Source organism: Ceratotherium simum, chromosome 15 (assembly GCF_057802395.1).
Source record: "Ceratotherium simum simum isolate JZ-2026a chromosome 15, ASM5780239v1, whole genome shotgun sequence".
In the NCBI taxonomy this organism is placed as follows: Eukaryota; Metazoa; Chordata; class Mammalia; order Perissodactyla; family Rhinocerotidae; genus Ceratotherium; species Ceratotherium simum.
In genome coordinates, this window is record NC_141914.1 from 33,874,436 (window position 1) to 33,888,481 (window position 14,046).

Here is a 14,046-nt window from a genome sequence, read left to right on the forward strand (position 1 = left end):
ACTTCAAAACAAATTTTCAAATCGTTTAAAAAGAAAAATCTGTTAGTTTGGGAAGGCTTGTAAGCAAGTCTTAGAAGGATATAACCTCTCTCGCTATTCACATAACAGTGTGGGCAGTACCCAGACAAAATATACCCATTCTAATTCCTCCTCTTCTAATTTACTTTGTCTTGAAGGCTTCTCCTTGTGGTGAGCATGGCTGACCTTCTATTGAAGACCAGTGACAAAAGATATCCAAGTAGCTCTGGTCATTTCTTTGTATATGTGGGTACTCACTAGGATCCTCAAAGGCAAGCAGTATGAATGTCCAATCAAATCTAAGCTCTGTAAAGTTAGGTTATGTTCTGAGTTACTGGGAAAGAAAACTTAGATTCAAAAGTAACTATAATAAAAGAATATTTCTAACAGGTAGAAAGAACATATAAAATGAAAAACGCTTCTACATGAAAATATTGCTTCATTTACATTATGGGACTAACTAAAGAGTTAAACCCCACACCTACCAAAATAACACCACCACTACTACACATGCAAAAAGGGCCTTAAAATTTATTACTTATCTTTATTTCACTAACATACAGGCAGATAATTACAGAGATCTTCTTTCCTGGAAATTTCAAAGCATTTTAGGAAATTATATAGAATTATATATTGACCATATTTATTCACTAAGACCCCTAGTATTGGGTATATTTTGAAGAAAATGCACAGTTCTCAAAAAAGAACAAGGCTTGGTAGGCAAAAGAAAGTAAGAAGTCCCCTCTTCTCTCCTTTTCTAAAACAGCTTAATCAGCTCTCCTAAGAAGACAACTGAAGAAAATAAGAGGTATGCTCTCATACTTTGAAGCAAAAACAGCCAGTAGATTGTAGAATGCAGTAATCAAGGAAGTGAAGATTCTAGATTGAATTTGAACATTCCATTTGAACTGGTTGGCTCTTTTCCTCAAAATTAGAAGTCCATACCATGAAACTATACTGCCAGAGCCACAAAAGTGTCTTAGAAAACATCCAACAAATTTAAAGTATGCACATTATACTTTTATAGAAGGATCTACTCATTCTTTTCTAACAAACCATTTCACTTCCTCTCTCTCCTATTCTTCCTTCTGATTCTCCTCTCTCTACCCCCACACCTAATCCTAAAGTATAAAATGATAATTACACTTGAGTGGGGGTTGAGAAGATTCTATAAAAACATAACAAAAAGACTGCTCCCAGCACAATTTTCATATCTTTTAACACCTCTGTCTACAATGCTTGAGCAAAGAAAAGCATTATAACTGAAAATCACAGAGTGCCAGGCAAGAAATCTATTCTGAAATATGAATACATTGTAGAAACTTATACAAATAGCTATATATTTTAATTACTTCTTGAGTAGGAAAGTAGATTGGAAGGAGTCTATATTTCCTTCTGGTTCTGCTGCTGAGTGAAACATCTCCTTTCCTCTAGACCTCAAGTTCCCCATCACTTGCCATTTTAGCTTTTACACCAAAAAAGTGCACAGACGAATTACTGTTTGTTAAATTATATGACAATTCTCAGACATAAAATATAAATATCTGCAAAATACACCTTTGTTACATCTATATACAGAAGTGTAAGCTGTAGTCTTTGAAGATAAACACAAAATATACTCCATTACCAGTGAATATTATAAAGAACCATAAAAGCCTAAAAAATGAGTTATCCATGGTAATTCTTAGAGGTTGATGATTTTTTTTTAGAAAGACTGATTAAAACAGTTATTTGCCAATTGTTTTCCTAAACTCAAAAGGAATAAAGTTAGGGGCCAGTCAAGTTCATGCACTCTGTTTTGGTGCCCAGGGTTCACAGGTTCGGATCCCGGGTGCAGACCTATGCACCACTCATCAAGCCATGCTGTGGCGGCATCCCATATACAACATAGAGGAAGATGGGCATGGCTGTTAGCTCAGGGCTAGTATTCCTCAGCAAAAAAAGAGGAAGACTGGCAGTGGAGGTTAGCTCAGGGCCGATTTTCCTCACCAAAAAAAAAAAAAAAGAAGGAATAAAGTTAGACTGAAGCATTTTAAAAGGATGTGCATTTATTTATACTTGTATAACCTTTTAGGCAAAGAAAAAGCAAAGGAGAAAGAGGTTACTTATCTATGTGGGTTAGTTCAAGAAGAAATTATTAATTATTACTTTAAGAAGAAATTATTGATTATCACAACAGGATACATTTTCTACGCATCCATTCTAACTGTGGAAGTATAGAAAAAGTTATTCCATATTTCTATTATGAAAATATTTTCAATTTGACCTCTTGGTCAATCTGCTTTATCTAATTATCAACTAAACACCATTTCCCAAAGGTCTTACCCACTAAATTCGTGGTTTTCTACAGAAAGATTTGGAAAAGTGAGTGTACATGATAAACTTGGATAGTGTTTAAAAGGAAGCACCAAACCCTGGGTCTAATATACAATTTGTGCCCTCAAAGACCTCCACTAGCCATCACCAAGGCAAAGGAACAGAACTCTCTCCATTAGCCCTTCCCAGCCTCTCCCAGCCCTTCTCATAACCAGCTGCCTTTAGGGACATTTTATCCTCTCAAGACTACTGTGCTTTGGAGAGTGGGGAGGCAGGCAGAAATAATAAACACACACAAAAACTCTATTTTCAAATTCAATAGGATCCAGTAATTTTTTTTCCTTACAAGCAAAATCTCTAATAATATCTTTAAAAATTAATTTAATTTCTTAAAATAAAGAATGGTCAACACTACAGAATTTTTTTAATATAATTCTTAGCAAAAGAAATATGTTTGTAAGTATCCATTCTAATTTCCCTAGAGGAAATTTTGAGAAACAAAAGCTTCTCAAATTATTACACATCAAATGCATCAAAATTCTGCCATGTCAAAATGTTAATTAAAATATTTATTATAATAGCATATCAGTTTTAGATAAGTCAAGCTTATAAAAATAAGAAGATTTTATGTTATAAGTAAACTTAATACACATATGTCAAGGCACACAAGATATTTAAGTAAATTGTATATGACTGTGAGAATCACCTTGCTATTTTAAATGATTACAGACTTACAGTAGTCAGAGCTTTGCTTTTATGACATACAGTTAATCATATCTATGACTGACTTGATGACAATTCCTTCGTCAGAAATGTAATCCATAATTATAACATTGTTCTTATGGGAAAATGAGATTTACTTTTCCAAGCATACAAAGTAGTAAAAAAAAAAAAAAAAAAAGTAGAGGCAATGTATATTGTTTAACATCAGGGCTCTATATTCACAAATATGAAAATCTCAAATTAACACAGAGTAGAAGGAAAAAGTAAGTAACCAGGGAGAGAGAAGGAAGGAATACCTTTCCAGTCCAAATTATAATTATCGTAAATTAATTCCTTTATTACTGAACTAGAGTAACATAAGTGTATTTATACAAATATGCATATTTATTTGTGTGTATTTGAGAACAAGAAAGTAAATTCTTCTTTTAATGATCCCGTAAAAGTGATCACAATTTAAAACGTTTTTACTGGTTCTGCTGAAATGTTACCAATAAAACAATGAGACTCTAAGAAAAAAGGTAACTGATTAATAGTTACAGGGCCCAATTCAACATGTTTTAAAAAGAAATTATTTTACATTAGAAAAAAATACACATGTATGTATACACATATTTTCATCCCATATTTATTTCTAGGGATTTATATATCTATATTGTATCATTTCATGTCTACCTATAAATGGAAAATTGCCTGAACTGTAAGCATGGGGATATGATGTAGTATTTGTGCAGATAAATCTAAAAATGAAAATCCAGGATAAGATAATAACATATTATGTTTTTAGAGCTTCATCTCTCAGGCTCCCAAAGTACTTCATAAACTTTAATTAAGCCTCACAGCAATACCGCCAAGTAAATATTATAATACCCATTTAACAGATGGGCCGAGACAGAGCAACTTGTCCCAGATCACACAGCTTGTTAGTACCCAGTAGTTGTCCTTCCGAGTTCTGTGTTCTACTTAATGAGCCACACTCTTCATGAACCTCTCAGAAGACTTCTCAAATTCAAATGAGGATCCTTAAGGAATTATTATTCTTCCTACTTAATACAACTTGGAAACCACTCAAAGAAAAAGAAATGATGTCTTTTGAAATGATGTCCTCATCTTATCCATTATATTTTCCACAAGATTTAATGCAGATGATACTGGCTAAACAGCATAAAAAGTAAAACAAAAATTAAAACTAAATGAGCAATCCACGAAGAAACACCTATTTGATGACCTTGAAAATTCAGTATTAGCTCTGCGTAAAACAATTAGAAATGCCATCCCAATTCTTCAGACATTTCTAATACAATAACAAGACGGCAAATTATACTGGTGTGTTTTTTTTTTCACTAAGAAATCATGAGTCTTCATAATCAGATTCAAACTAAAATGAGAAGGCTTATTCTACTTGTAAGGTGAGAATCCTTCCCTAATTTACCTCACAATAAATTAGATCCAGGGTCTCTAGCTACTATCAGTTTTCCTTTAAATTTCAGCTGAGGGAAGCCTGATGATGGGGTCATAATCGTTATTAAAAACCATGAGAGACACGGCTGCTAAGATCATTGCTTTTAGGCCTCTAGGTGCCTAACTACAGGACTCCTCGTTCTAAAAACCATCCCATGTCCACAACACATCTGCAGGGCTTCAAAGAGTCTAAGATTTTCCTTCCTATTCTACAATAAACTCTTTTTCAATCTCAAAGAAGTGGAAGTTGTTGGGCAGAAAACTATGTTATCTCAAGTCTCCTTCCAGTCACGGTGACCTGAGTAGACGTACTAATGGTTATTGATATAAAACCATGAGGATTTATTTTATATGCAATTCCTTTTACTCACGACATGACAGCTGATTGCTAAATACCTTTCATGAGAAAAATACATCTGCCCCTCTCCACCTGAGGGGGTGGGAACTATTGCAAGACTCGGTTACACTATGCAAACGGCTAATATTGGGGGATGCAAACAGGAGAAGGCACAAAGCTCATAAATGGGAATGTACCAAGAGCAACAATCCCACAGTAAATGGCACACATCACTCAGGGCTGATTTAAGGGATCTCTGGCAAGCTTAATGATATACTGTATTTTTCTTGAGTCATTAAAAAATTCTTATAACATTATTCTGTTTATACCTCAATTTTCAGGTGATTTTTGTTCCAGTACCCTCTCTATGTGCCAATTCAAAATAAGCCATCAGTTAGTGAACAGAAAATTGATTTGAAGCTCTTTAAATCTCACTGCCCTTTTCTGATTACAGCTTTGGCCAATTTTAGAGTTAAGTTACAAAGTCCCACAAATTCTCTAATGATAAAAACAAAACAAACACATAAGATTCTTTCTTTATGCAAAGGATCCAACACTGCATACCATTATATTTTTTTATAAAATAAAATTTTATAGGGACGTGAGGGTAGGAAGGTCATTTACTGCAAAAAAACAAATTGAGAAAAATCTACTTTGACAATGTGTTGCTTAGTTTATTGTAGAAAGGCATTAGTCTATACCACTTCTGAAAGAGATAGAGAATTACTATTTCTAAATGGAATATATTTACTAGTAACTTTTCCCTTAGATGCTTGCTCTAGTTTCCAGTTATTTTATTAAAACTTTAAGTAATCATCCCTTGTCATTGTTAAACATATTGCAAGGATGACGTTCAGTCTACCTATTGTTTTGTTTGGTCTGTAGCATTTTACATTTTTTTTTTTGAATTATTACTATCATTTAAAGATCTAGAGATATTACATGCAAATCCAGGTTTCAGGTTTCTAGCTGCTCTTAAGAAATTAATCTTTTAATGCCAGGCCTGCTTTCCCCCATGACAACAGGCTGGGGTTGCAAAGCAGATACTCCCATAGACAGGGCACAGAGCATGTAAGCTCATCTTGCCACCATCCCCATTCTCACCATTTGACTCATTTATGCTACGTCCCTGGCCTCACTGAGATTTGGGCTTGCCACTTCCGAGGTAGCCTATTACTAGTCAAGTGATGAGATAAACGAATGGGTCTGATGATCTGATTCCTGTTTTTGATGGAAATTTCCATAGTGATTGATTCATATCATGATCCTCCCCATAGTAATCTACTATTCTGGGAAAGCAAAGCTATGGTGAAAAAACAAGATACTGAGTGGCTGGTAATACCTACAAAACCAAACTGACCACTACTAATGATAACCTAAGTGAAGAAGAAGGAGGAGGAGGAAGGAGAGGGAGGGAGGGAGGGAAGGAGAAGATGGAGGAAGAGGAGGCGAAGCAGGAGAAAGAACAGGGGGATAAAGGGATTTGCTGTTATTTTTTTGTAGTAGAAAAAGAAAGGCAAGCTTTATTTAAATTTGCTGTTTATTTCTTTTCAATCAGTGGTCAGTCTTGTAACATTAGATGCAGTAAATCATAATACCAAAATTTTTTCTTTTAAATAGAAACTCTACAGTGCTTTCAACAAATCATTCAGAAGAGTGTGGGAGGGCCATAAACACTAGATTAGGTAAAATGGGCTTATCTCAAAAACGTTAACCTAGAGTCAATATAAACAAATTAGAGCAAACATTCTGATTAAGTTATTCTGCTCTGGACTGGGGACAACACCTCTGCAGCATGTCTTCCAATGGAAATTCATTTTCAAATCCCAAACCTAGAGTTAAGTAAATCACATGAACCGTCACCAAGAATCTCCAAGTCCTTTATTTAGGTCTTTCTTCCTCAATACTCTGTGAACTAAGAAATAGCTTGGATAACAGGTGAATGTGTTCAATGTTATTACTTTCTTCACCATGGGAAGGACATAAAAAGATACTCCTATAAGTATCTGACAAGATTTACACGACAGCTACGGCAAGAAGTGAAAATAACCTTGTTATGATTAACAAATGTATCACTGGCAGGAGCCAAGTCTACTGACTTCTCTCCTGCCCCTCAGCAATAAAATCTAACAGCCACTCAATTGTAAGACCACTCAAGCCCCAAATAAGGCTCAAACTTTGAGGGGAGAAGTGTTCCGTTTGTGAAAGGAAGCTGATAAATCATATTCACCATGGAAAAGTACATCATGTCCTTTGATGGGCTATTCTTAAGAGTCCCAAGATTCCAGAGGGCCACGCAATGGGCTGGCTTGCATTAGATTTCTGCAAAGCTGGCAGCCTTATTCTGGAAGTCTTACATTACAGGTAACCTGATGACAGGGAGGGTGGGCCACAGGCACGCATCTCAGATCGCCTTTGGAGCCAAGGGGAGCGAGCTTGAAGACCAATATGTTGGAATCAATGAAACTCTCTGGGGAACTGGCTGTTCCCCTTTCAAATGCCACCTCCCTAATCTCTCCACTTGCTCATGTCAGATTCTTCAAAGCTCTGAACACGACACGAGGCTGGCATGATTAGGAAAGGCAAAGGAAGAATGCTCTCTATAAATCATGGGTGGGGGCAAACGGCATCAAATTCATGGACAGTTGACAAATATCAGAATTGAGGGATACTGCTTAGAACTATAATTGTTTGCTCTAACCATGAGGAGAAAAACAAAGCTTCTGAATATTTATTAATGGCCTACCGTATGCTGGGCACCGGCTCAGGATGCCTGCCTTACAAGACCTTGAAGACTACAAAGGGAGAAAGTCACAACAGCAAAAAGTGATTGTACGTCCAAAGACCAGGGTCATTATCTCAGACTAAGCACAATAGAAAAACACTAGCCTGAGGATTTTCAGCGTGTTTGCAGACAGATAATACAGCATGTCAGGGGTTGTGAAAAACAGCTCTGGAACTGACGAAGGTGTGTGAGGTCGATAATCAAGACAGACTGACTTATATTCACAAAGAGCCCTGGTCACTAGAGGCCAGCAAGAGAAAATACTCTGCCCCAGAAGTGGTGTTCTTACCAGTCTTCTCAATTCTCAAGTAGGTGCCATAGAAAGCTTATCTTTCCCTCACAAGTAACGTCAAAAGCATTCTAGATCAGTACACATGATTCTTTTTAATGGCCATGGAGTATTTTGTTACATGGATTTGCCATAATTTATTGAACCAGTTCCACACTGGTGAGCATGTAGGTTGCCTCCAATACTTTGCCACTACAAATTAATATGCCAACTCTTTAATAAGTGAGGTCCACTATTATTCTTTATTTAACATGGGGAATCAAAAAAGGTATTCTCATAAGTGAAATGGTAGATTAAAAAGAGAAAGAGGGCCGGCCCCGTGGCTTAGCGGTTAAGTGCGTGCGCTCCGATGCAGGCGGCCCGGGTTCGGATCCCGGGTGCGCACAGACGCACTGCTTCTCCGGCCATGCTGAGGCTGCGTCCCACATACAGCAACTAGAAGAGTGTGCAACTATGACATACAACTATCACCTGGGGCTTTGGGGGAAAAATAAATAAATAAAAAATTTAAAAAAATAAATAAATAAAAAAAAAAAGAGAAAGAAATGCTGGAAGTCAACAGGTCCTTAAATCTGGAAAGATCTCTTCCTTGTGCTGGGAAGGAGAGCCTGTATCTGCTTGGGTAGGCTTTGGAAAGCAGCACAGCCAGCCTGCAGAAGTCTGCATAAGGGAAAGCCTGTTATCACTCTATGTCATCTATTCATATATTTGAATAGTGGATAATATCAGTCCCTTGGAGCTGGAGTATGCATGTTAATAGCCGAAAAGCATTAAGAAAAAACAGTAGAAGAAATTTTGCTTTGTATTCTCTCAAATTACTACTTATTGTACAATTAAACCTTCAACAAAACTATAATAAATTCATGAAACAAAGAGATTCATGTTCAGACTCAGTAAATACTTGTGGGCCTATGACTAGCCAGGAGATGCTAGGTGCATGTCATATAATCTTCATGATAAGGAAAGTATTAACCTCCATTTATAGGTGAGGAAAGTGAGGTTTAGAGAGATTGAATTCTTTGGGTAGGTACCATATGCTGCTAGCAAATTTCAGGGTTGAAATCTGCACCTAAATTTCTTGCCATTTCCAAATTACCATCGTGTCAACTGTCTTATGGTTGATGATTCCCGGCTACAATACTAGACCAGCATTTCATTATATTAAACGGGAGGCCTCTAGAACTAGTGCCAATTACATTGTAGAAATAAGAAGAAAGTCTAAAACTAAATACTAAATTCAGTGTTGATTTGGGTGGGTGGGTGTGTAAAATAGACAATGTGGAAAAATGTCATCATACTTCATTTTATTTCATTGGAAGAATTTTAAAATAAATACCACATTTTTACGGAACTGGAAACACAACCACATTCATTATTTAAAACATAGTGAAAGCAAAGAAAATATGCATACATGCTTTAAATATATTAATTATATTTTGGCAGGAATTCTGAGTAAAACCAGAAATTAAGAGAGAAAACAATCCAAAAGGATGACAAGTGATAAAATGGCACTAAAACAATTTTTATTAAAGAATCACCAGAAGACTATGCAGTAAGTATAGCCTCCCTCTAATGACAGCTGCTTCTGCTGCTTTCAATTTGTGGGCAGTTTTAAAATATAGCATTTTATTTTGAAAAATTGCTTTAAGATGCACAGATGCCTGAGAAATAGGTGTTGGTGTAATATGGCATAAAAAATATCCTCCATCAGTTGAGCCTCCGTTCCATACTACACAGTGCCTGCATGTTCCTGTATGTCCATGCCTTCTATCAATCAAGAGTAAAGACAGTCTAAATAGAACAGTGGAGAGATGTCAACTGGAAGTGAGGAGGGCCTGGGTTCCTCTCCCTCCTTGGCTGGTTATTAGCCATGTAACCTTTACTTCTCGAAGTTTCCTCATTTATAAGACTGAGGATAACAGCCTTGGTTATGAAGCCCACGTAAGATGAATGTATGAGAAAACACTTTTAAAAATGTGAGGTTTACATATAAATGTGAGGATATATGATTTGGCTCAAAGAGGTAGATGCTGCTATTTACAAGACACTGGTGTCCAAGGCTAAGAACTGATATCTTTTAGGTGATCTCAGCAGCTACTGAGATAAGGGATCAAGTGCCCTGGATTTAAAAAATGCATCTGGGCCTCAAATATCCTCATCAGAGGCACACTCTGAATTCTAGAAAGATGAAGTGACTTGGCTAAGGTCACAAAGATGATCAAGACGAGAATCTAGGTTTTCTGACTCCCAACCAGTGCTCTATCCCATGACCACAGGGCCTACCCCCTTTTTCAGAGTACTGATATCACTATCGTCACATGAAAGGAGATTTTACCAGTGTACTCCATAAAATATATATTTTTTTCTTTTTAACTTATCATTTAGGTAGAGATCTCTAGCCTTTTTTTTTTTTTTTGAGACAATGTACTTCTCTGAGAGAGTGGCTTTGATCGAAGATGGTTGAGGATTGTGCTAAACCTGAAAATAGCCTTAAGAGTTCTGTATGAGGAGGTGGTGAGGGAGGTAGGAGGGAAGAAGACCGATTTGATGTTGTACTTGTATCAAGCTCCATTTCCATGGTTCTAAACCATTTAGAAGGGAAGTAATCAATCATTTAGTGGCCCCAACATGCCCTTTATCCCTTCAGATATGCTCACTCCTAATATAGTGGAGCTCTGTCTAAGTACGTCAAACAAGAAACTGTTAGCCTGAAAGATCAGTGATTGTAAACATCCAATTGATGACCCCTATTCTAAAACACACCAGTGCTCCATTCATAAAATGGTTATTCTAGTGGTTACTCAGCAAAGTATTACTTAGGTCAATCAACCATATTTATTTAAGGCCTATGGACTCCAAGTATACTCACCTGTAGTATCCATCTCCAGGATTATTAATATAAAAGAGATTAAGGATTATAACACAAATGATAAAAAAACGCATGGATGAGAGATCAGGTTTAAACTACTACTTATACTTTACCGGTGAACTATGAGCCATGACAGACTGCTTCTCAAATCATGAAAGAAAAATCATTAAAATAAATTCTTAGACAACTTTGGGACATCCTGATATAAAATGGTGGAGAAAGAAAGAAAAGACACAATCTAGTGGGGGCAGGGAGAATCAGAAATAGGTCCAGTGACACAAAAGCCTCTGTGACTTGAGGATGCTACCTTTTCTCACTAGTGAAATGGGAGTTATAAAACTTGTCCTACCCAGTTCACAGAGATGTAAGGTCAAAATGAGGGAACACACATGAAATTATGTTGGAACGTAGTGTTAGGAATGCAGATTATAAATTCTGTACAACTGGATTAAAGCCTGTAGTGAGCCGAATGCTGTAACATAAATATAGAAATGCTTTCCAAAAAAATCTATTTGCCAAAGAGGGAAAAAACTGTTAAAACAATTCTAAAGCTACTTTTCAACAAGATGGTGATATTTGGAAGCATTTCTATAATCCAAGCAAACATTATATTGTTTGACAAACACACATGCCACTTTGGTCTTGGGCATTCTTTGATCAACTACTTAAAACCAGTCTTGTAGGTCTCCTCCCTTATATTTGAGCTTTATTCATGTTTTATAATACATTACACAATAAACTTTGAAATAAACATTCTTGTAACTTTTTAATGTTTGAAAATATTTCCATGTTTTCTTAGAAAAGTTATGGAAAATTTTTTTTTTTTTCAAAATTTTAAATCAGAATCTCTTTAGACTAATTCAGGGCTCTGATGTATAGTTTTAGAGGTTTCATTTTGGGAAAAGATGTTTCTACATGTAATAGATATATATGCATCAATAAATTATGATTCATGTTATAGAACCTATGTGTATAAACAAATTTAGCACTTCCTTAATAAGTGAGATTTTAATTTCTTATTATGCTGTGTTTGTGATTTTATTCCTTTTTTTAATCACATCTTAATGTGACATTTTCTTCTTCAAAATAATGAGACTGGGAACTATCCTACACTCTGGGGACTGCAAACACATATCCTATGATTATGATACTTGTTGGCATAAGGCTTTACATTTTTCCAAAAAGAACCACACAAAGAATCTTCCAACAGCGCGAAGCAGAGAAGGACACATCAGCTGAAACTGCTAGGAGTCAGCCAGAACACAGGCTTTTGGTTCCCAGATCCGGGCTTTTCCCATTAAATGACAGTTTTTCTCTCTCTGATTCACTGTTAAATATTCAAAACCAAAATATCCTTAAAAGACAAGGGAGAAATTTTCCACCATTCAACAGGGGTCTCTAAACTTTGAGGGGGGAGAAATCCCTCCTGGGGAGTGATGAAGACGACTCTTGAACTTAGGGGTCAACTTGAATGGCATATAGGCGCCCAGTACTCTTACCGTCCAGGTGGCCGACTTGGCTGTGCTGGACTGCTGGAAGGACACGTCAAAGCTGTGCGGGCCTGGGTAGTCGGTGTTGGAGGGGATGGCGGGCGACGGCGAGAGGGCGTCGAAGGTGGAGCTGGGCTGCGCGTAGGGTGAGGGCGCCGTGACGCTGTTCTGCGCGTGGTCTGTGTTGTAGGGGCTGGTGGACGAGGAGCCGTTCTGAATTTGCTGGTCCATGCTGTTCAGGAGCCCCAGGTTCGTGTACTGTGGCTGCAGGACATCCAGAAATCCTGATGTTAGCCATTTAAACTGCAGATCATTGCTCCAATAAAGGCATCATTTGGTCCATGCATTCTACAGTGTTCGACCTCAGGTCATTCAAGGTAAAATGAGCAATTTGTGACACACAGAAACACCAAGAAAAGTCTGAGGACTGTGTGTGTTGTGTAATGACCCACACAGATCACACAGCTCTCATGTGCAGCCTTTGGAGACTGTGGTCTCTAAAAGAGCATTTGAAAGTAGAATATGTGCTTATTCATAAACTGGGCAAAAAAAGTGCCCAATGCTCAGTAGCTGCTTAGGAATTCTTTAAATAAATGAACACCACCAGCTATTTCTTATTGATTTTCTTCTGCCATGGTCTTCAGAATGAGAAAGACCATTAGAAGGGATTTAAGCATTAAATTATTGTAGATGGGGCAAAATCAGATGACTTTCAAATTTCCTTTTAGTCTTATAATTTTATATTCTGCCTCAGGGTATCAAGAGTTCCCCGTAAAGGACTAGTTTCATAAAGACTGGCGGGGCATGGGTAGCAAAATTAGGGACAACCAACTATATATTATAAAGGGTAACATGCTAGCGTATCATCCAAACACAGCCTAATTTTTTTGTTTTTTTCATTTTCTTTGTAGCAGTTTATTCTTTTCTAAAGTAGGACATGTATAAGAGAAATACCATCTAGTTATGATTAAAATTCTATATTTGATATAATTCAGAAGTACGTTAGCTCATGGAGCTCCTCTGCCAGATGCCTCATGTCTTCTATGCAAATGAGCCTGAGCACAGAGTAGGTACTCATTAAGATGTTCAAGGAAAGAATGAATTAATTTCTTCTTATTTAATCTGCAAAACAACTTTACTGTATTACTATCAGAGAGAGGAAGTGATTTGCTCAAGCATTGGCTAATAAGCAAAGAGTGGGGATTTTGAAACCAAATCTTCTGATTCCGAGTCCAGGGCTCTGCCCACGCCATCACACCTGTCAGCCTGATCAGATAATTTAAGTCATTCCTAAACCTGAGTCCAACTGGACACGTTTCCCAAAGGGGCAACCAGCCTACGGTACAGTTTTCCCCTTGTGAAACCTTCTGACACATGGAAATCTCATTGTTTCTTCAAGTTAGTGAAGGGAAAAAAAATCAAAAGCAGGAAGAGAGAGGCAGTCCTGTTGGTACATATTTTATAAAGGAAATGAGGAGTCTGGCTCTTCAATTGAAACAGAACTCAGAGAGTTCCAGTCTAAGTAAAACTATGGAGAAGAAGAAACTCACAAAGAAATAGACACTTGAAAAATTTTTTAATTAAACTTTGTTTAATAAAATTATTTTATTAAACTTTAATTATTTCACATGGGGAGGAGAAATGGACTCTGCCATTCCATTCAGTCCAGAGAGCATCTGTCTAAATGTTAACGGTCGCATGCCCATTCCATTACATTTATACATTCGCATTCCACTGCCGAATGCCACGTCCCCATTTGCT

At 36.9% G+C, this 14,046-nt stretch overlaps 1 protein-coding gene across 2 annotated transcripts in view; it reads right to left on the reverse strand.

Annotated features, from left to right (window-relative positions):
- The window catches only part of TP63 (tumor protein p63), a 95,068-nt gene that overhangs the window by 64,714 nt on the left and 16,308 nt on the right, over window positions 1–14,046 (reverse strand). For both annotated transcript variants that reach the window (XM_087439862.1, XM_004424578.3), the window contains exon 2: window positions 12,295–12,549. In XM_087439862.1, coding sequence (XP_087295988.1) covers window positions 12,295–12,549 — 255 coding nt within the window. The remainder of the gene's footprint in view (window positions 1–12,294; window positions 12,550–14,046) is intronic.